Source organism: Babjeviella inositovora, assembly GCF_001661335.1.
Source record: "Babjeviella inositovora NRRL Y-12698 unplaced genomic scaffold BABINscaffold_1, whole genome shotgun sequence".
Lineage (NCBI taxonomy): Eukaryota > Fungi > Ascomycota > Pichiomycetes > Serinales > Babjeviella > Babjeviella inositovora.
The window spans coordinates 702,036-720,402 of NW_017566838.1; the positions used below are offsets into that span (position 1 = coordinate 702,036).

General features: G+C 44.6%; 11 protein-coding genes across 11 annotated transcripts; 2 read left to right on the forward strand and 9 right to left on the reverse strand.

Moving 5' to 3' along the window:
- Window positions 1-11: 11 nt before the first annotated feature.
- On the forward strand, window positions 12-893 carry BABINDRAFT_159043 (uncharacterized protein). The gene has a single exon (XM_019127432.1). The coding sequence runs from the start codon at window positions 87-89 to the stop codon at window positions 711-713; it is 627 nt and encodes a 208-aa protein (XP_018987782.1). The 5' UTR covers window positions 12-86; the 3' UTR covers window positions 714-893.
- Window positions 894-990: 97 nt separating this feature from the next.
- Window positions 991-2,462, reverse strand: BABINDRAFT_159044 (uncharacterized protein). Its single transcript, XM_019127433.1, has one exon. It carries the CDS (start codon window positions 2,352-2,354, stop codon window positions 1,281-1,283), a length of 1,074 nt encoding a protein of 357 aa, XP_018987783.1. The 5' UTR covers window positions 2,355-2,462; the 3' UTR covers window positions 991-1,280.
- A 445-nt stretch (window positions 2,463-2,907) lies between these two features.
- BABINDRAFT_72666 (uncharacterized protein) lies at window positions 2,908-3,270 on the reverse strand. The gene has a single exon (XM_019132590.1). The coding sequence runs from the start codon at window positions 3,180-3,182 to the stop codon at window positions 2,982-2,984; it is 201 nt and encodes a 66-aa protein (XP_018987784.1). The 5' UTR covers window positions 3,183-3,270; the 3' UTR covers window positions 2,908-2,981.
- BABINDRAFT_72667 (uncharacterized protein) lies at window positions 3,271-3,617 on the reverse strand. The gene has a single exon (XM_019132591.1). It carries the CDS (start codon window positions 3,541-3,543, stop codon window positions 3,358-3,360), a length of 186 nt encoding a protein of 61 aa, XP_018987785.1. The 5' UTR covers window positions 3,544-3,617; the 3' UTR covers window positions 3,271-3,357.
- Window positions 3,618-4,128: 511 nt separating this feature from the next.
- Window positions 4,129-5,510, reverse strand: BABINDRAFT_159045 (uncharacterized protein). Its single transcript, XM_019127434.1, has one exon. It carries the CDS (start codon window positions 5,094-5,096, stop codon window positions 4,239-4,241), a length of 858 nt encoding a protein of 285 aa, XP_018987786.1. The 5' UTR covers window positions 5,097-5,510; the 3' UTR covers window positions 4,129-4,238.
- Window positions 5,511-5,630: 120 nt separating this feature from the next.
- On the reverse strand, window positions 5,631-5,950 carry BABINDRAFT_159046 (uncharacterized protein; the record flags this gene model as incomplete). The annotated part of the gene is made up of 1 exon (XM_019127435.1): window positions 5,631-5,950. A coding segment is annotated over exon 1 (194 nt), but the record flags the coding sequence as incomplete, so codon positions are not given.
- An 830-nt stretch (window positions 5,951-6,780) lies between these two features.
- On the reverse strand, window positions 6,781-10,669 carry BABINDRAFT_159047 (uncharacterized protein; the record flags this gene model as incomplete). Its single annotated transcript, XM_019127436.1, has 1 exon — window positions 6,781-10,669. A coding segment is annotated over exon 1 (3,530 nt), but the record flags the coding sequence as incomplete, so codon positions are not given.
- Window positions 10,670-11,190: 521 nt separating this feature from the next.
- URA5 (orotate phosphoribosyltransferase) lies at window positions 11,191-11,853 on the reverse strand (the record flags this gene model as incomplete). The annotated part of the gene is made up of 1 exon (XM_019132210.1): window positions 11,191-11,853. One exon carries the CDS (start codon window positions 11,851-11,853, stop codon window positions 11,191-11,193), a length of 663 nt encoding a protein of 220 aa, XP_018987789.1.
- An 886-nt stretch (window positions 11,854-12,739) lies between these two features.
- Window positions 12,740-13,912, forward strand: BABINDRAFT_5424 (uncharacterized protein; the record flags this gene model as incomplete). The annotated part of the gene is made up of 1 exon (XM_019132212.1): window positions 12,740-13,912. One exon carries the CDS (start codon window positions 12,740-12,742, stop codon window positions 13,910-13,912), a length of 1,173 nt encoding a protein of 390 aa, XP_018987790.1.
- A 587-nt stretch (window positions 13,913-14,499) lies between these two features.
- On the reverse strand, window positions 14,500-15,449 carry SEC65 (RNA-binding signal recognition particle subunit). Its single transcript, XM_019127437.1, has one exon. The coding sequence runs from the start codon at window positions 15,419-15,421 to the stop codon at window positions 14,657-14,659; it is 765 nt and encodes a 254-aa protein (XP_018987791.1). The 5' UTR covers window positions 15,422-15,449; the 3' UTR covers window positions 14,500-14,656.
- An 866-nt stretch (window positions 15,450-16,315) lies between these two features.
- BABINDRAFT_169770 (sugar porter family MFS transporter) lies at window positions 16,316-17,737 on the reverse strand (the record flags this gene model as incomplete). Its single annotated transcript, XM_019130689.1, has 1 exon — window positions 16,316-17,737. One exon carries the CDS (start codon window positions 17,735-17,737, stop codon window positions 16,316-16,318), a length of 1,422 nt encoding a protein of 473 aa, XP_018987792.1.
- Between the last annotated feature and the right edge of the window lie 630 nt (window positions 17,738-18,367).

Below are 18,367 nucleotides of genomic sequence, written 5' to 3' on the forward strand. Positions count from 1 at the left end.
TGGAGTGGGCTAAGGTGATCGGGGTAAAGAATACACACGTTAGCTATTTTCCCACTCAAGGTTTTATCCAGCATATACGCCCAATCATGAATGGTCGTGAATATTTAAAGTCCTACGGTTGGAAGGAGGGTGAGGCTCTCAGAAAGGGTGGTTTGAGGAAGCCAATTCTCGTTAAACACAAGAAGGACACCAAGGGTCTTGGACACGACGCAGGTGACAGTGAAGCCTGGTGGGAGAGATTGTTTGACGGTCAGTTGAAGAGCTTGGAAGTTAATGCGAGTGCCTCTAAGGGTAAGGATGGTGCCATCAGCTTTAACCAGAACAAGGTGGTGGCCAGTGGGGTGTCCAAGCAGCAGTCCCCGTTGTATCGCATGTTTGTCAAGGGTGAAGGTTTGGCCGGGACTGTTGGCAGAACGGATTTCTCACGAGTCAGAGAATCTATCGTGGTGCTAAGTGATGACTTGGTCAGTCAGAAGTTTAATAAAGGAAAGAAGCAGAAGGAGGGAAAAAAGGACAATAAGGAAAAGAAGGAAAAAAAGGGAAAATCTAAAAAGTCTGAGATAAAAAAGAAGGAGAAGAAGGAGAAGAAGAAGAAGAAGAAGAAGAAGGAGAGGAAGGTGAAGGAGAAGGGGAAGAAGGATGAACCCAACTCTGGTAAGCGTAAGAGAGACTCTGATGAAGACAAGTCGAAGAAAAAAAAAACCAAAGTGTGAGGTAAGGTTGGATGACTAATAAAAAAGATTAAATTAATCTACTTCAGCCAACCAGTGGCCTTTATCATATGACTACCCACTGACCAAGCGCACCAGCAACTTCTTTGGTACCAAGCCATATCGAAAATGGCATCGCCAAAATATTGCACTATAGACGAAAGTAGATGCAGTGGTCCACATTTGGAATACCAGATTTATACAGATGTATTATACTTGTACACTAATTCTATGTTAAATATCTAACAATATTTTTTGTATCAATAAGGAATACATAATCCTTCGAAGTTACGCTAACTGATCTAGAATCCGAAGCAAAAGTCAACAGGCAGACAGCACCCAGCCATATTTTCGGTACAGAACTTAGAGGACATAGCTAGGATACGAAACACAATATATTTGACAAATTTAGGAAAGAAAATAGAGGACTAGCTTGATTGGGGATATCACTGAAATGCCATAGATAGGATGTGAAAGATTTAACAGCCAGACAAGCAGATCAGGTATGCAATAAAAATACCCAGGGGAAAATGAATAACCAAAATGTAGGTAAATATAGGCAAAACCATTTCAAAACTGAACACCTGGATTCTCGTAATAACCTGCATTGCCCTTATTTTTCCGTTTAACAAAGTATGTTAACGCCAATACACCAAAAAGCAAACTTCCACCGACACCTACAACCACACCAACCACTACCTTGTTCTTACTTGATATTCCGCTCAGACTAGCTCCACTTCCGCCCCCGCCCTTACCATTTGTGCCATCTATCACAGCCGAGGCCAGAGGTGAGGTGCTAACTGTCATACTGGAAGCTGTGGATGAATGATGGGGTTGTACAGTTATGGTAGTGGAACGGTAGATGATGACTGTACTTCCATCTTTCGTAGCGGTGGTTACAGGAGTTTCAGTTAGTGACAATACCATGGAGCTTTCAGAGGTAGTGGATAAGATTGTTTCCTCGCTCAGCGAGGATAAAGTGGTCTCGTCGGATGACAAAAAGCTTGAAGTCGTGAACGAAGAAGTGAACGAAGAAGTCGTGAACGAAGAAGACGGGCTTGAAATTGACGAGAATTCTGACAAAGATTCAGATGAGAGCGAGGATGGCAAAATGGTAGACAAGGAGCTAGAGCGCGATGTTACAGACCAGCTGGACGAACTCAAGGTCAGGGAACTAGTAGATTCCAACGACGGACTATTATAGCTAGAAGGATAAACCGGAGCCCAAGTTTCAGAGTAGAAATTCAGCGGGGTTGTAATAATGCTGGATTTGTTCCTCAAACCGCTGACCGTACTGTACGTTGGAACATTGTAGGAAAACGAAAACTTGTCAAAGGAAGATGCATAGGCCTGCGTATCTGGAGGCGTATACGCTGTTGGGGTGGTATCATAAGTGGGAGTATTTGTATTAGAGATCGGATCATACGTAGAATAATAGATGGGGGTATACGTGTCGAGATCTCTCTTGGCTTCTGGTGCAAAACCCAATCCTCCGCGCACTCTATCCAAGAGCCCTACCACTGCCAGGTGACGTGCCAGCCGCGGGGATATGTCTGGCTGAACCAGTGAATGCGGCTCTTCTGGAACAGCAGCCCGGATGCACTGGACAAATGCTATAGTAGAGTAAATGAGCATTGGCTTCATTCTGGATGGGAATGCTGTAAGACGAAACCGTGAAGAGTGAAATAAAATGCGAATGGAGAGTGTGAAATAGGGGACTAGATAAAATTTCGCGATGACCCTGGTTTTTTCCTGTGTGATATATTTAGCCATTCCAGCAGCGAAAGACTAATTATGCGCTAAAAATAGTAACGGGATCATTGCGATACATGGGCTACTTATAACAGACTGCGTTCAACGTGTTCACTAATGTCCCTCCTCGGCACCCCCAGTCACACTTAGGCTCTCTACTATTGTCGAGTCCGTCAGGCCATATTACGCTAGATTACAGGCCGAGGTTCGGGGTACTTTGTCAAATTTCCCGAAATTCTATTGGTGTATATTTCCGACTTTAGTCTCACGCCTTAGTTCGGTCTGGAGTGTAACCGTAAACTCAATGATAAAGGTCTGTGAACCTTCGGTGCAGCCTAAAAGCAACCTTCAACTGCTCTATACAGACTAAATTCAAGAAGGTTGAGAATTTAATGCAGGTGGCAGCCCATGACGTTAGGGTTGTACCTGGTAACATTTTATCTCCCGCCGTATCTGTGTACGGAGTGTGACTGTAGAGCGATATTAATCTTAGAGATATAGCGTCACCGAAGTGTTGCTTCAGAAAATTACAGGTATTATTAGTGGCTTAATTGATACTGATAAGACAGTGCCTGCCACTACCGGAGGCGGAAGAGACTCAGCGAAGGGTCCGATTTGTCTCGATGCGTATCCGCCAACAGTAGACTTTGATACTCGGGAATACCTAACATTAGTTGTGGCCATGAAATTTGGAAGGCATTTCCTCAATAATCTCTGCATACACAAAGGAATAATACGATGCGTTGTACTGCTTAGCGAGCCATACACGATTGCTACGGTAATCTTGTGGTAAGTGTTTTAAATGCTCTTCACGGCGTTCAGTTTGGGAAACTGCGTGCGGTATCCTGCTTATTTTTATGGCATAAATATATAGATTTGTAAAAGTTTATTCACATTAACAGGGATAACTCAAAAACTTGGCGGGCGATAAGGCGGTTTGGTCTTGACCTTGGACTTCTATAGTTCTTCGGGTATCTGGTGTCCTCACAGCACATCCTGCGGCACGTTTGAAATGGATAAGCGTATGACTATCTGGCGATGAAGTGAACGAATTACATGAATATCGGACCTTTTCCATCATGTCAAGACCGAGGGTTATACAACAGTAACCCTAAGCAATCACAAGCGGGCGGAACAGGAAGCAGCAAATTTGGAGTTATACACATACCTAAGAGATTACAGTATCTTAATTTGTATATAATAATCAAACCATTTTATTTGACTTACCTGGCCTCTCCGAGCTTTCCATGATCCTTTTCTAACATGTATATTCACGATCCATACGCTTGGTGACGATCAACGGTTCTGAACGTGTAGTATACTGCCATTTTTATTTACTCAAGTCTACTAATCTCTGTATCTCCACATTTATTGCGTTATCGATCCATACCTAGGTATGCGATTTTATTTCCTGGATACCCCCAACTTTAGAATTGTCTGGAGTTTAGGTTTCAGTTTATGCAGTAGAGCCGTACTGAAATGCATCACTATATGTCGTATTTTTCTTCGTCTAAACTACGACACATGAACTCCAAAACCTATTTATATTGCTAGCTTGCGGCAGCTACACTGATTAACCCTGTAAACTAACAATATGATACATTTATATGAAAGTTAAGAAAAAGTGAAAAGGGGCGTCGGTATAAGGTGTAGCTTCTAAATACGAGATGCAAAGGACGAAATAAAAAAGATAAAGGAATGAGGAATATTAGGGGATGAAGAAAGAAACCAAGAAAAAAAAACCTGAGAAAATACCAATAAACGAGCTATTACCAATTAGAACTGAGTGCCCTGATTTTCCCAGTACTTTTCGTTGTTCTTCTTATTTCTCTTGATATAGAAAAGGGCACCGAAAACACCCATAATGAGGGCACCACCGACACCAACAACAACACCGACAACAATTTTGTTGGTCTGCGATAAGCCGGCAGACTTCAGGTTCAGGTTCAGGCCCAGGTTCAGATCAGTAGAGGCGGAGGCAGACGAAGACTGCTTGGAGGAGGTGGCACTCTGGGTCTTGGAAGCTGGACGTACGGTGACAGTAGTTTCGTTGTTGATGATTACCGTTGAACCATTCTTCACCGTAGTTGACCCTGTTATCTGGGAAGTAGAGCTAGAGGTCAAACTAGAAGTTGACTCAGTAGAGGATTCAGCGGCCTGGGAGGAGATAGAAGAAGAGGTAGGGGAGGAAGTGGGCAAGGAGGAAGTGGGGGAGGAGGTGGGGGAGCTGGTGCTCTGAACCGACGATGGAGCTTCTGAGGTTTCGGCCGTAGATGTAGAAGAACTGGTGATAGACGACGAGGGGGAAGTGGAAAGAGCAATGGTGGAGGAAGAGGAGGTGGCTGTCTCAGAAGTGCTAGTTCCAATATCTAAGGAAGTAAAAGAAGAGGGGGATAATGGGGCAATAGTGGATGGCAGGGAAGAGGCAATGGTAGAAGAGTTCGAAAGGGAGCTGTCGGCACGCTTAACAAATCTCTTCACCAATTCCATGGAGTATTCCAGTGGATCATGGGCTTCGGCAACTATGGTTACCAACGCAGTAGAAGGGTATGGTGTGATCAAGACTCTCTGGTTTATGGCTGCGATCCCCAACGCCAACAGCGTGAAAAGTAATGCAAATCTGGATTGAACCATGGTGTATGAGTGGCGAACGAGCGTGTGTAGAGATCTGGTATAAATGAGGGAGGACCAGCAGAAAATAAGGGCAAACAAATAGAGTTTTCTATGGGCAAAGAAAAGATGTAAGGACGCGCGACTGAGGTTAAGAACTGAGAAGGACAACAAGTAATAAAAATTTTCTAGTGGTTGGTTATACTTCGCAGTCTAGAGCGGAAACTTCGAGCCTGCAGGACACCAAGAAATACCGCAGAAGCAGCTGGTGAAGGTACATTTGACGGCCGGGAAAGAAACTTGTATGAATCTGCAGGAAAAAAGAAATCCGATAGACAACGCGCAGGCAACATGAAATACAGGCATCAGCCGTCACAACGTGTTTAGTTTTTGGCCTCTTGCAAACATCTAGGTGGTTAACATGGATTTTCCGTCAGCTCAGGGGTGATATACAGAGATCAATATTTTCACATCTCAGTGAGATGAACAGCTGGATCAATAGTGGGTCCACTTTCAGTTCCCAATTTACGGTGGAACGGGGCACTGCTAGGAGCCGCACGTCCAGGGAGAACATTCATTCATTGTACCAGTGCCCCCGCCTCGCTGGTAACAATTCATATACGTTTGTTACTATTTATAGATACAGTTCCCTTTGGGCAGAGATCTAGATCTACAGCTCAGTCGTTGACCCCACGGAGTGACATGTAATTCTTTTTTACAGTGACACCACCAGACTATAATCGCAAAGCTTTTGGATATACCCCAAGACAGAATATCCTCGTAAAGCTTGGTGACTGAGCCACGTGGCGGCAGAGCTTCAACCCCCATCAAATAGCGAGTGCAGGCGTGTTAAACTTAATCCTGCAGGAGTAAGTCAACGTTATCGGAGAAATGGGCTGGGGTTAAGCCACCAAGTGATTTACTCAGTTGAATGCAAGAAACGCTTAGGCTGCTTGGAGGGAATCACTTTCATCGCCAATAAAGTTAAAGTGTTAGAAACACGACTGCAAGTGCAAGTTTATGCCAGATAATTTCTCGATTCGGATATCTCAGCTGTTCCAGATTGACGCAAAACAGGCTGTGTGGGTGCACAAATTACGCGTGATAATACTCAGTATAAGCGTATGTAAGGAGAGAGTTCTCCTGTGGAAGTGCCGTTTTTCGCATAGTTAATATGTGTAAGGTAAGTTAAACATGGACTACGTTCTACCATAGAAAATTGTATTTATTTTGCGGTCAGTGGGTCAAGGAAGATGTGGAAACCGGAGCCTTTCCCTGGATATAGGAACCCTGTTAATATGGCATTCCTAAGCGGATGGTTGTAGATCAATAGACACATAGCTACCGTTTGCCCATTGATACCATCACAAGGCGGAGTTCTAGACTCTGAGCTTTAACTTCAAAAAAGGCACAGGTTATACATGCAGACCATTGGCGTACTGCGAGCCCTTTACCACATCTTTCAAGTAGTCGCCGCTACTGGGCTGTGCAAATTCCACTGGATTGCTAGGTGGGAACCTTGACACTTGTCTATCGAGCTTTGTTTAAAAGAAGGAAAACGGACTCAAATGAGTTTGCCGCATATAAAAGTTCACACTCAATACATTATGTGATTAGGTCTGCTTTGATTTACACATGTATCGAAGCACAATAAGCAGAGGGCGTATTCGTGCAATGATATACCGGAATCAATTACGTGCGATGTTTTGAATTTGAGGCGGCCATAATATTAATATCAATATACACTCTCAGTCTCTAACTTCTGGATTCTTTCAATTCGGGGAATACCTCGTCCAAAATCTCGTCAAAAATTTCAAACACTAGATGGGTATTCAATAGTTCGTTCTGCAACATATCAAAGACCTTGTTCCCAGCCCACTTGGAGTTACTTCTGCCAAAAATCTTCCCGCACGAATCCACAACCATTGATTCCAATAATACCCTCGATTCCAACCGACAATTACTCTTTTCAACCGTCGTTCGAGGGGGACCCAGTTCTCTAAACTTGTTGTGAGGGAAAAGAGCTGTTTTCAAGGAAGTGATATTGTCCAAAATCTTCGTCTCGCTGGTGAAGAACGTTCCGATTTTCTCCTTGCAAGTTTTTTCGATGGTGCTACCCAAGATCTGCTGGAGTAACACTAGGACCGCGCGGCCTCGGAGCCAGCCGTTATTCTTGTCGTTGAGGCGAAAAATGGACGTAAGTAGGTCGCAAATCGGCTTCACAAACGAGCCTCCTACTTTGTCAGAATCTTCGTAGCTGTTTAGCTCCATCTGCAAGTCCTTTACCTGCTCACCGTTTTGGAGCAGAATATCGCCCACCGACAAGCCATTTGTGTAACCAAGCGAGAAATAGTTGTTGTATAGCTTGTTGACAACAGATTCAACCTCGACTCTGGAAGACGTGGAATGCGCCATTGGCTTGTTTTTAGATGACCCGTTCTTGCTACTGCTTCGCTCAAATACTTCCGAAGAGAGAAACAATCTGAATACCCGATTTTGACACACCTCAGGATACTTTAACAATTCTTGCAAGTAAGCTTCTAGCTTGTGCTTTCTCATCTCAACCAACTGCTTCTCTTGAAAGCGCATCACCACCTTTTTTCCGGGAAATTTGATGTTGGCGATAGACGGGTACAATTTCTTCAAGTACTCGTTTAATTGGTAGAACTGGCTGAATCGCCTCGCCACAATCCACCCAGCAGTGATTTTGTCCTCACCAGCAGTTTCTCCCTTTTCGGCACTGCCCAAGTCCGCCTGTCTCCTTTGGTGGGTCAACTTCTGAACCTCAATGATGTATAAATAAAACCTTTTTCCACTGCCGTCAGCATCCTTAATAAACGACTGGATCTTGACTTTGGATTTACCATACAAGGAGTTGTCATTTTCTTGCACAATAAACTGTTGTCTCTGGAGATCCTTAATCTGAATTTCACGGTGTAAACTTGACTTGGATTTGCGCAAGATACGTAATTCGAGCACATTATTAGTCAATTCGGCTTTCTTCAACATGGGTTCCAAAATGGTGAGCTGCTCATTCAAGCGCTCGATGTCATCGTTCAACTTCACAATCTCCTCTGTAAGGCTCAAATTTCCCGGACCCGCCAATAACAAATCGTTAGCATCTCTTTCGCCGTTGTCCGAACCGGCAAAGATGGAGGATTCATCTAGTGCTATGCCATCGATGAAGTTAGGATCGTCAGAGTCAGGATCGTAATCTTCGAACAAACTACCATGCAATTCATCGCTAAATAAGATAGAGTTACGGCTGCGCTCCATTTCAGAGTAGTCACTATCTGTCATTTCGGTTGATTGGGGACCGTCTTCCGCAAATAGACTCTTTTTCAAGGAATCATCAGATCGACTCATAGCATCCAAGACTGGGTTGCTTGTCGAGCCCACAAAACCCATCTCTAGATCGGTGCTAGCACTGACCTTGAGATTCGGAAACGAGTCTGACAGCAAGTGGGAGAGAGGGCGGCGGGAAGAGTTTAGCGCTTTGATGTGGTCTTGCTGTTTCTTTATGGTTAATAAGGAATTCACATCCGATTTTTCGCACATGATTTCATTTAACGCAGCCTCAACCGCCTTTAACACATTTTCACTGATGCCATTATCTAGCGAAGGAATACCTGGAGTCATGCAAAGCTTGGTCGGAGAATCTAGCGTAGAAATCCGTTTTTTCGATGCCACTGTTGACTGTGAAGCCTTGGAAAGAAAAATCCTTTGGTACTCGCGGGACTTCTGAAACATCTTGAAATCGCTCACTTTCATGCGTACGTAAACCTGTCGCTGGAGCGTGAAGAGGGATCCCTTTGCCTTTGATATACCCGACGAGGTGCTTGACTTTGTAAACTCCTGGATGACTTCGTAAACAGGCTGAGAAATCCGAAGAATATTTCTCGAAGCCGTTGGAGCAATAAAGGCGGTAAAAATAGCCGCTATCTGAGTGCGAGTACTTTCCATCTCAGAGCTAGTCATGGTTCCAGAGAATACTGCTTGTTCATCTGTCATTTCGAGTTCACTTCCTGACTCGCCTTCTTCAAATCGATCCTCAAGAGGGTTCCGCATAGTGTCCACCGCAACCCAATACTTCAATAAGACACCTCTTCCCTTATGGTTCATATACTCGGAGAACAGCTTCACGGACTGGGGGTCCTTGAGTACAGCGAGGAAATTTTCATCTGCCTCGGTCGGTATTGCCAGGAGGTCTGCGTCTTTGCGGGAGTCCACAGACTGATTCGCTACCTCATCTCCGGTGAGAGTTGCCAAACGTTCCTCAACCACCTGGTTGATAATAAAAAGCTTTTTAAAGTAGTACTCGTTCGACTGGATGTTGGTGTCGCACGTGGATATCTCTTGTTTAAGGTGGGTTTTTAATTCCTTGAGAAAGAACAATGAAGTGGATTTGCTGATAATGGATATGACGTTCTGATATGCGGTGTCATCCATGTCCTTCTCGATGCGAAGCGTGTCTGGGGCAGAATTCATTTTTTGTGGGTTCAATTGTAACATACTTCTCTTAGCCTTGAGAGTATGAGTGGCGTGCTCATCCAAGGTGGCCCTAACTTTCTCTACCTGGTCTCTCTCCTGGATACCCGCCCCGATAACCTTCACTATCAATTGGTTGTAGAAGTCCGGGTCGATAGCCATCGAAAGAGCAGGTAAAAGGACAACATTGGACAAAAGCTCCCGAACAAGGATCCGGACTGGGTGACAGTTGACTTCGGTTGTGGCTAGCAAGAGCGGAAGGACCTGGTCAATTTTTTTTCTCAAGTGTTCTGCTCGTTCGGCGCTTTTGTTTTTGAAGCCTACGGCGGGATGGGTGTGACCGCGGTTGTATTTCATAGCCACAGATATTTCTACATCATGGGGATCTTGGAGTTTCAAAGCCTTGCCCTTGACGGCCTCCTCCGCAGCCAAGAACAGATTGAAGTGATCCGTAGCAATGGGTAAGATGTGGGAGATGGCTAACCCAGGGTAGTCGATCTTCCCAAGCCTGCTCTGCAACTTCTTCGTCACTTCTTGCAAGCAAAGTTTTAGGTGGTCCACAAACACGTCATCAGTATCTAGGCACGTTTTGGAAATGCTCTTGTACCAGGAGGTGACGAAGTTCAGGATGATCAACTCCAAAAGTTGATCCAAGGCCTCTGAGATCAAGAATGAGTTGTCGAATATAGGCCGTGTAACCAACTCCTGTAAACCCTTGGTCTGTAACATTCCTTCTAGTTCCTCAAATAAATGGTCTTCGCCTCGAGAGTCCACCAGAAATGCAAGCCGCGGTAGTTTGTGTTGTATGTCACGGGCATACCGCGGATTAGTGTATACCAGCGGAAGGTCTATGAACAACAGGAGGTAGAGATATGTCCCCATGGAAAACAAAACACCCAGAAAGAACAAGAAAAGTGTGGAAAAGATACTCTTGAAAAGAACAACCACTGGTATGGCGGCTAGGATATATAAATAGGGCTTTGGGTGACCCCTGGGCAGGAATTTCGTGCTTCGAGCATTGTCCAATGTTGTATCAGACATAGCTTTGAATACACTGGCAATGGGTTGTTGTAAGCCTGAATAACAATGCCGTAAAGGTAAAAAGTTCCAGGGAAAGAATATAGGTTGTTTTATGAATCTAATCTGATTAGGATCATTTTTCCTGCAGATAGAGTCCAGCTCAGCGGGCAGTCAACTGGAAAATTATAGATCCAAACCTGTATAGGGGCATCATGGTAGAGGGCGATACATCTGGATGAGTGACAAAGATCGGTCATCAATTTGATAGTATGCGATAAGAAAATTCGGAAATGAATAAGTTAATGAAACAATGATATATATCTAATATTTTACATGGAAAGAACTGAAAGATGCAGCCTGAAGGTCACAAATTAAGACTCAATGAAATACGTGAATACAGCTGATTAATAAAACTACAAATAAAATACAGATGATTGTCTATGAAAAACCCAGACGAGTGGGAAAAAATAACGTAGCTCTACAGACTATGTACTGGTATATATCTTACAAACTATACTATTTCCGTTCTACTTTCTACAGTTCTAGAGGTTCAGCGAGGGCTCTTGTGGTACACGGTGTATACAACATGTCCTGTAGCAACCAGCGAGACTTACAATTGAGCTGGGGCGTAGTCCTTGCGGTACTGGACGATGGCAGCCTTTTCATCGGCGCTTAACTTATCGCCCAAGTAGCTGATAATGTCGTTCAAAGAAACAATAGAGATGACTGGAATCCCGTATCTCTGGGCCACAACCTGAGTGGCAGAGAACTCGGAATCCTTGGTCTTCTCCTGTCTGTCCAAGGCAATAATGGTCCCGACAACCTCACCCTTGTCCTTGCCAATGATCTCGAAGGCTTCGTTGATGGCGGTACCTGCGGTCATAACATCATCGATGATCAAAATCTTCTTGTTGGCCAACTCGCACCCAACGATAGATCCACCCTCACCGTGGTCCTTGGCCTCCTTTCTGTTGAACGAGTAGCCGACGTTCTGGTACTTTTCGCCGCCAATCTCAGCCAACTTGGCAACGGTGATCGCGGTCAACGGAATTCCCTTGTAGGCTGGACCGAACAAGATGTCGAATTCAATGCCAGAGGCAATGATAGCCTGAGCGTAGGAGGTGGCCAAAGTGGACAACAACGACCCAGTGTTAAGCAAACCCAAGTTAAAAAAGTATGGCGACTGGCGACCGGACTTCAAGGTGAAGGAGCCAAATTTCAAGGCCTTAGATTCAAGGGCCAGGTCGAGGAACTTAGTTTGGTAGCTTTGCATGGTGTAAGGGTTTGTTTACGGAGTGGATAAAAAGCGGACAGTTATGAAGTGGAAGATGGCGATAAGGCTCTTAATATAAATGAAAAAAAAAAAAAAAAAAAAAAAAAGCGGCGTGGCCGGGTAAGTGGCGGGACCTTAATTGACTTCCGCCGCACGACCCATGCTACCTACTACGGGTTGCGGTAAGTAATAAACAATGTGCTAGAATATTGGTCATATTTCAAGCAGCTTTTTATCCCTAGGGAAGGTCTTGAAAAATTCATACTATATACATCTTATTTATATTAGGTTATAATTAGAAGAAGAATTTAAAGAAGGTTCATATGCCTCTGCCCAAGATAGGATACACCCTACGTAGCCTCGGTAGCTAGAAAGAATAATTCTGTACATGGTATCAACAGCATTTACGTACATACTGGACTCAACTTCCTGGTGTACTTATATCGATTTTACAAATACTATATGGACCAAGGAGGAACGGCTAAACCTGTGGTGGCAATTGCCGAAGGCCTATACGACTGTATCTCAATAGCAATATAATCACCCTAGATCTGTTTTGTGAGCTACACTATCGGACAATAAATGTAGGTATCAGACTTACACCGAAAGCTACTTTACCCATCCCAGAGCGAAAAATTCGTCTATTTTCCCCAAATACAATCCCCACCTCTAATACAAACTATTTTTTTGAGGATTTAGCAAAAGTCATTATCTATAAGTTTTCCCGGCTTCTACCTCTTTCGTCATGTCGCGTGATGTTCAACACCAGCACGGCCCATGACTAGCGATTTTCTTTCTTTTATCGGTCCTTGCACGCCTCAATATATACTTAACCGAAATAGCTTCATCTTCCGTCAAGCCTACTCTCTACTCACCATTTAGCACTATGCAGTTCTATAACCATCCGGGAATCAAGCGACACATTGATGAAACCAGCGACGGACTCGTACGATCGCTAGATACGTTCGCACGAATCGCCAGCAAGCGTATCAGAACCACAAAGCACAAGCTGCCCCGCAGAGATGCCAATGCAAATGCCGCCGCTTTCGCGCCCTACTCCAGGGAAAAGTTGTTGGAACGACTCAAGACGTACAACGTGCTCAACTGGAATATTGATGATGAGGATTTAAGTGCGTTGAAGTGTGCGCGCAACGGCTGGAGCTGTGTGAACAACCAGCGCAACACACTTTCGTGCGTGTCTTGCCACCTATACATGGCGGTTAAGTTAGATAGCTACCCAATCGATCTCAGCACCTCTACCGTGGGCATTTTTGGCTATGGGGAGGGTGAATACGCGATGGACGAATGTGAAGAGACAGACCAGATGGAGTTACGCCACAACTTGAGCCAGCAATACGTGCGAAATCTCAAGACCTCCCACAGCCCTGCCTGTCCCTGGGCCAAGGTTGAGTGCCCGCTACACATCTATCACTTTGACTACCACGACATGCCACGCATAGTACAGGACTTCATCCAGAGACTCAGAAGCTTGGCCCGAAACACCGAGACTTTACATGAAGCCATCCAGCTGAGCGGGGCTGGCGTGCGGGCCGTGCTCCTGAGCGAGCAACTACGCTCGTTAGAGTTCATGGCGCGCCAGCATGCTGCCTCAGACGTGTTTTGCACTGCTCCAATGGACGATATTCCGCGGTTTATCTACGAGCTTGCCCTTCTAGGCTGGGATCTCAATATCCAGCAATTTAAGTACAAGGACGTACTTCTATTGTCATGTATGAAGTGTAATCGACGGATTTTACTTAATAACACAAACCAAGGCCATTCGCATCCGATCGATGCGGTGCAGAGCGTCCCCGTCAAACCTGAAATCTTGTTGACCCCCACCAAAATTCTCGCGCCCTGCGACTACATGCCACACACAATAGATACAAATGGGTATTTTGGTAATATGACAGGGCCAGAGGGGGAAGCGGGGGATGAATTGGATATTGTTTCAGAACACCAGCTGTGGTGTAGCTATGTGGCGTCGTCGTCAGAGAGCACCGCCGATACAGGCTATCAGTTGGTATACGACATTCTCAAAATGTCACAGGATGCATAGAGACGCATAGGCTCTCTGAATGTTCTGTGGTACAAACCAGTCTAGTTGGATATTGCTAGTCAATCCCAGAGCATTTCGGAGCATTTCAGTTCATTCCACTCCAGTTCATTTTATTCCAGTTCATTCCATTCATTGAGAATTGAATTCTCATGGTTAAGAAGCAGCCTGTGACACACACTTATACAAATGAGGCGGATGTGATATCCGGTTTTAGGAAACTTCCCATGACTACGCCTCTGAAGTGGCCCCAAAAATTATCAATGAATCACCCTTGGGTGGGAGAACCTCAGACATATAGATTAAACCAGTTGAAGTACCCACAGAAATCCTTTTTGTAGATCAAAATAACCAGCCTTGTTTTCTTATCGTACAGTTAGAAATATGGTCGTCTATCACATTTGGTGCGGCTTTACACCATCTATTCTGCTTCAACGCTCATCCATACTCTTCCCAAAAATATCCCTGTGTTCCGGTTCGTCACCAGACCAGTTTTACGCTTCCATCTGAGCTAACCCTCAAGAGACAATAGACAGTGATAGCATGCCTGTATTTGGCTGCCTCTTAATATTCTATGCCTCACAAGCCCCATTTATTTTTCAAGCTATCCTCATTAATATTCAATATTCCGGAGCTTATCTTTGCCATAAGAATCATTGTAGCCTCTGACTGTCACACAGTATCTTACAATTCGCGTGAACCTTAATATGCTCCAGTTGATATTATACACAGTCGTCCATCTGACAACTACCCTCTCACCTTCATAAACTTTTGCTTTGGCTTCTTCGGAGCGATGACCTGCGGCACCGGCTCTTCGTGTTCGTAGATGCTTCTGGCCATCGGATGCTTCATGGTCAATGGCGAGTGGAACGGCACGATGGTATTCATCTTGAAGCCCTTGACACGCGGCAAGAGTTCCGGTCTGATATCGCCGAGCTCGGCTGGCGGTGGAATCTCGTATAAGCTGTTCAACGCAGTTGGATGCGACTGCATGTAGCTCGCAACCAAAGTAATGAGGCGCTTTTTGTTGTTGATGCCTGGCACCTCCGGCTGGCCCTCGTCCTTGAGCAATACACGCACTCTGCCAGAGTTACCAAAGTCCTGCGGGTGGGTCTTCTCAGCCTCCAACACACACGCAAAACCCAACGCCTGACAGGCATCCACAATCGTCTTGGCCAACGGGTTCTCTGTCGCCTGAGAACGCGCACAGCGTCTCCCTTCCTTGTGCGATCTGTTCTTGTCGAAGTATGCCGGGTACAACAACTGGAACGACTTCAAGTGCTCCATCTCCTCTTCGTTGAAGGTTTTGATCTGGTTCTGATTAATCTTTGGTCCAGAGAGCGGCACTTCTGGGAAGAGCGGCGGTTCTGGCTGGAGATCCTGCGATCTGGCCACAGATGCCTTCGGAAGCGCTGGCGCAATCGGCGTTCTCAAGCTGGGATCGAACTGCGCAATATCCATATCCATGTTATCGATATCTTCGATATCTGAAATCTCTTCGAGCAACGGCATTTTGTTGTATGTGAGGTGGTTTTGGTTGTTGGGTTGTAGGTTGAATCGCATTTAACCAACGTCTTTGAAGTGTTCAGATGTTCATGGAGAATTGGACGTGCACGACTCCAGCATTTTGAAGGTAAGTGATACAGTGCGCAGGATATAACAAACCATTTAGTTACCTTAAAGAAATGGTGAACTAGTAATCCTGGAGTGGGTTCAAAGAGTAAATTTTTTTCCCAGAACTCCATAACCAGGCTATTAATTAGAGCTGTGGTTAAAAGGTAGATATCTCCGATGGTTACTTTCCTCTTTGAGAGCAGCATGTTGACTTCAAAATGGTTGTCACGATATCTATGAGTCTAATACGTCTCTAAAGGTTGATTGCCTAAAGTGGTGATACAATAGTTTTTTTTGTCGATAACACCGATACCGTTGAGATCTGTGCCGATACCATCGAATAGACTGAAATAATACATCCGGTAAAGAAAAAAAAGCCTGGGGTCATTATATGAGTTTCATACATTTTTAGACAATTAATTCGCTTTCAATAGCTTCGCCGTTACCCAACCCAGATATATCTCTACTCGGAAACTTGCACAATATATCATCGAGTAATCAATTAACGGATATATACATTAGTTACTTTAGGAATTGGAAGTCGAAAACAATTATGGTAAGCCTTCGCCCAGAATTCATACCTCAACTAGTTTCAACTTCAAGTTGATATATATATATATATACATTCGTCAAACTCCAGCGTTTGATTTTTTTTACCGGTTGTACTAGGGCTATTACACATTATTGATAGCAGCTAGTTACTTGAGGTCAAACGGTTTGGGTAGTTATTAGTTAGATGAAGATGATTTTGATAATAAAGACAAATGGACATAGAAAAGCAACAAACGGTACCTACGCTTGGGTGGGTATGGATATTCGAGGAGAATACACCTCCTCAACCTGCTCCAAGGAAAGTCCCTTGGTTTCTTTGACAATAAGCATGACAAATCCAAAGGCAAACACCAAACAGCCGCTGAAGACGTAGCCGAAGCAGTAGCCAATAATGTTGGTGATAGTAGGAGTCATTAAGGCGATCAAGAAGGAAATAATCCAAGTGGTGGAGGTGGCAATGGCCATAGCATGTGATTTGATCCTCAAAGGGTACAACTCACTCACCACAACGAAGGCAACTGGCCCCCAGGAGACAGCAAAGGAAAAAATGTATAAACACGTCACTATGATCATTCCAATTCCAGCGTATGCGTTGACAGTGTCGTCAGATTTGGTTAACGATAAAGTTCCAACCGAAGCGTATGTAACCATACAAACAGCCATGGAGAGCGCACCGAGGGACAAGCATTTCTTTCTTCCGAGCCATTCAACCAATGGAACACCAAAAAAAGAGGAAATAACATTAACAGTACCCAAGATGATGGCAGTTTTGTATGAATCTTCAATTCCGGCAGCAGAAAACAACGAGGTACCATAGTAAAAGAAGTAGTTTATGCCGGTTAACTGCTGTAAGGCCATGATCGTACAGCCGATGGCGATACGCAGAAAATACTTTGGTTTCAAAACTTCAAAGAAAGAGGTCTTATCCAATGCTGCATCCATGTTATGGGCAGCCAATAGAACATCGAATTCAGCAAGTAGCTGGATGCTGTCTAGGGAGGTGTCAGATAATTGGGCAAGCGATTCCTTTGCTTGTGTGAGGCTACCAATCTTTACCAAGAACCTTGCGGATTCTGGGGCCACAAAAGCGGCAATAATTAAGATGAAACCGATCCCGAAACCAATACAAATAGGGACCAAGTAGCTTGTGGCGGAGTTAGCGTAGACAGTCTTAGTGGCAAATGTGGTGATCTGGCCAAACAAAATCCCCAAAGTCATCATGACCTGGTAGAAGACAACGAAGGAGCCTCTGACGGACGAAGGTGCACTTTCGCCGATAAGCATTGGACATAGCACAGCAATTCCACCAGCAGAAAACCCCGCAATGATTCTGCCAATCATAAAGACGTACCAGGATCCCACAGCGTGCGAGACAATCTGGACGGCTAAACCGAAGAATAAAATAACCGCAGTCGACATAATCCCCACACGACGGCCCCAGGTGTCGCCAATGCTGCCAAAGAAGAAACCACCAAACATGCAACCAATGTTAAAGGTGGAAATTACAAGACCCAAGACCCAAGAATCCAAAGCGTAGGTTCCATTATTGACACGTGTTCCGTAGGTTTCCTTGAACTTTGGCATCCCGCTTATACCACCGATGGTTCCGGTATCCCAACCGACAATGAACCCACCAAACGAGATCAATACGCAAAGTGTCATGGCCTTCTTGAATCTGAAGTATCCCTCAAGGTTGGAGTGTTTCTCACTTTTTTCTTCGTAGATATAGCTCTCGATCAATTGGATTTCGCTGTGGCAGGACTCTGATGCTTTTAGCTCAGGAATTGACGCAGTTTTGATCATGGTGAAGATTTTCTATGGTGAAAAGTAGAGGTAAGAAAACCATAGGAGGATGCAATGGTCCAAATTTATAGAAAATATGATGTACGGGAAGGAATAACAGAAATGGTAAGTATGGAGAGGGGAAGAGCAGAAATGGAATATAGCGGTCGAAGAGACGACATACACTAAGGTTTGGAGGAAGTGACAGAACAGACACTGGCCCGTATCAGCTTATGAATGAGTAGAAGTGAATCATTGTAAGAAGTGGTAGTAGAAGCCGCAATTGAGATTTGCTTGGCTGAGGGGTGAAGGATGCGATCTTAAGCAGTTTCAAGAGGAAGAGCGAAAGTAACTTCTCTTCATTTTGCTTTCCGTATATAAATTACACATCGGTGGAGAAGCATGATACCAGTTGCGAATGAAAACGCAGAAGCGGTAGCCAAATCCTTCCGCGGTTCTAAAGAAATAACAGAATAACAACACAGAATTCCACAATGTACCATAGCGGAA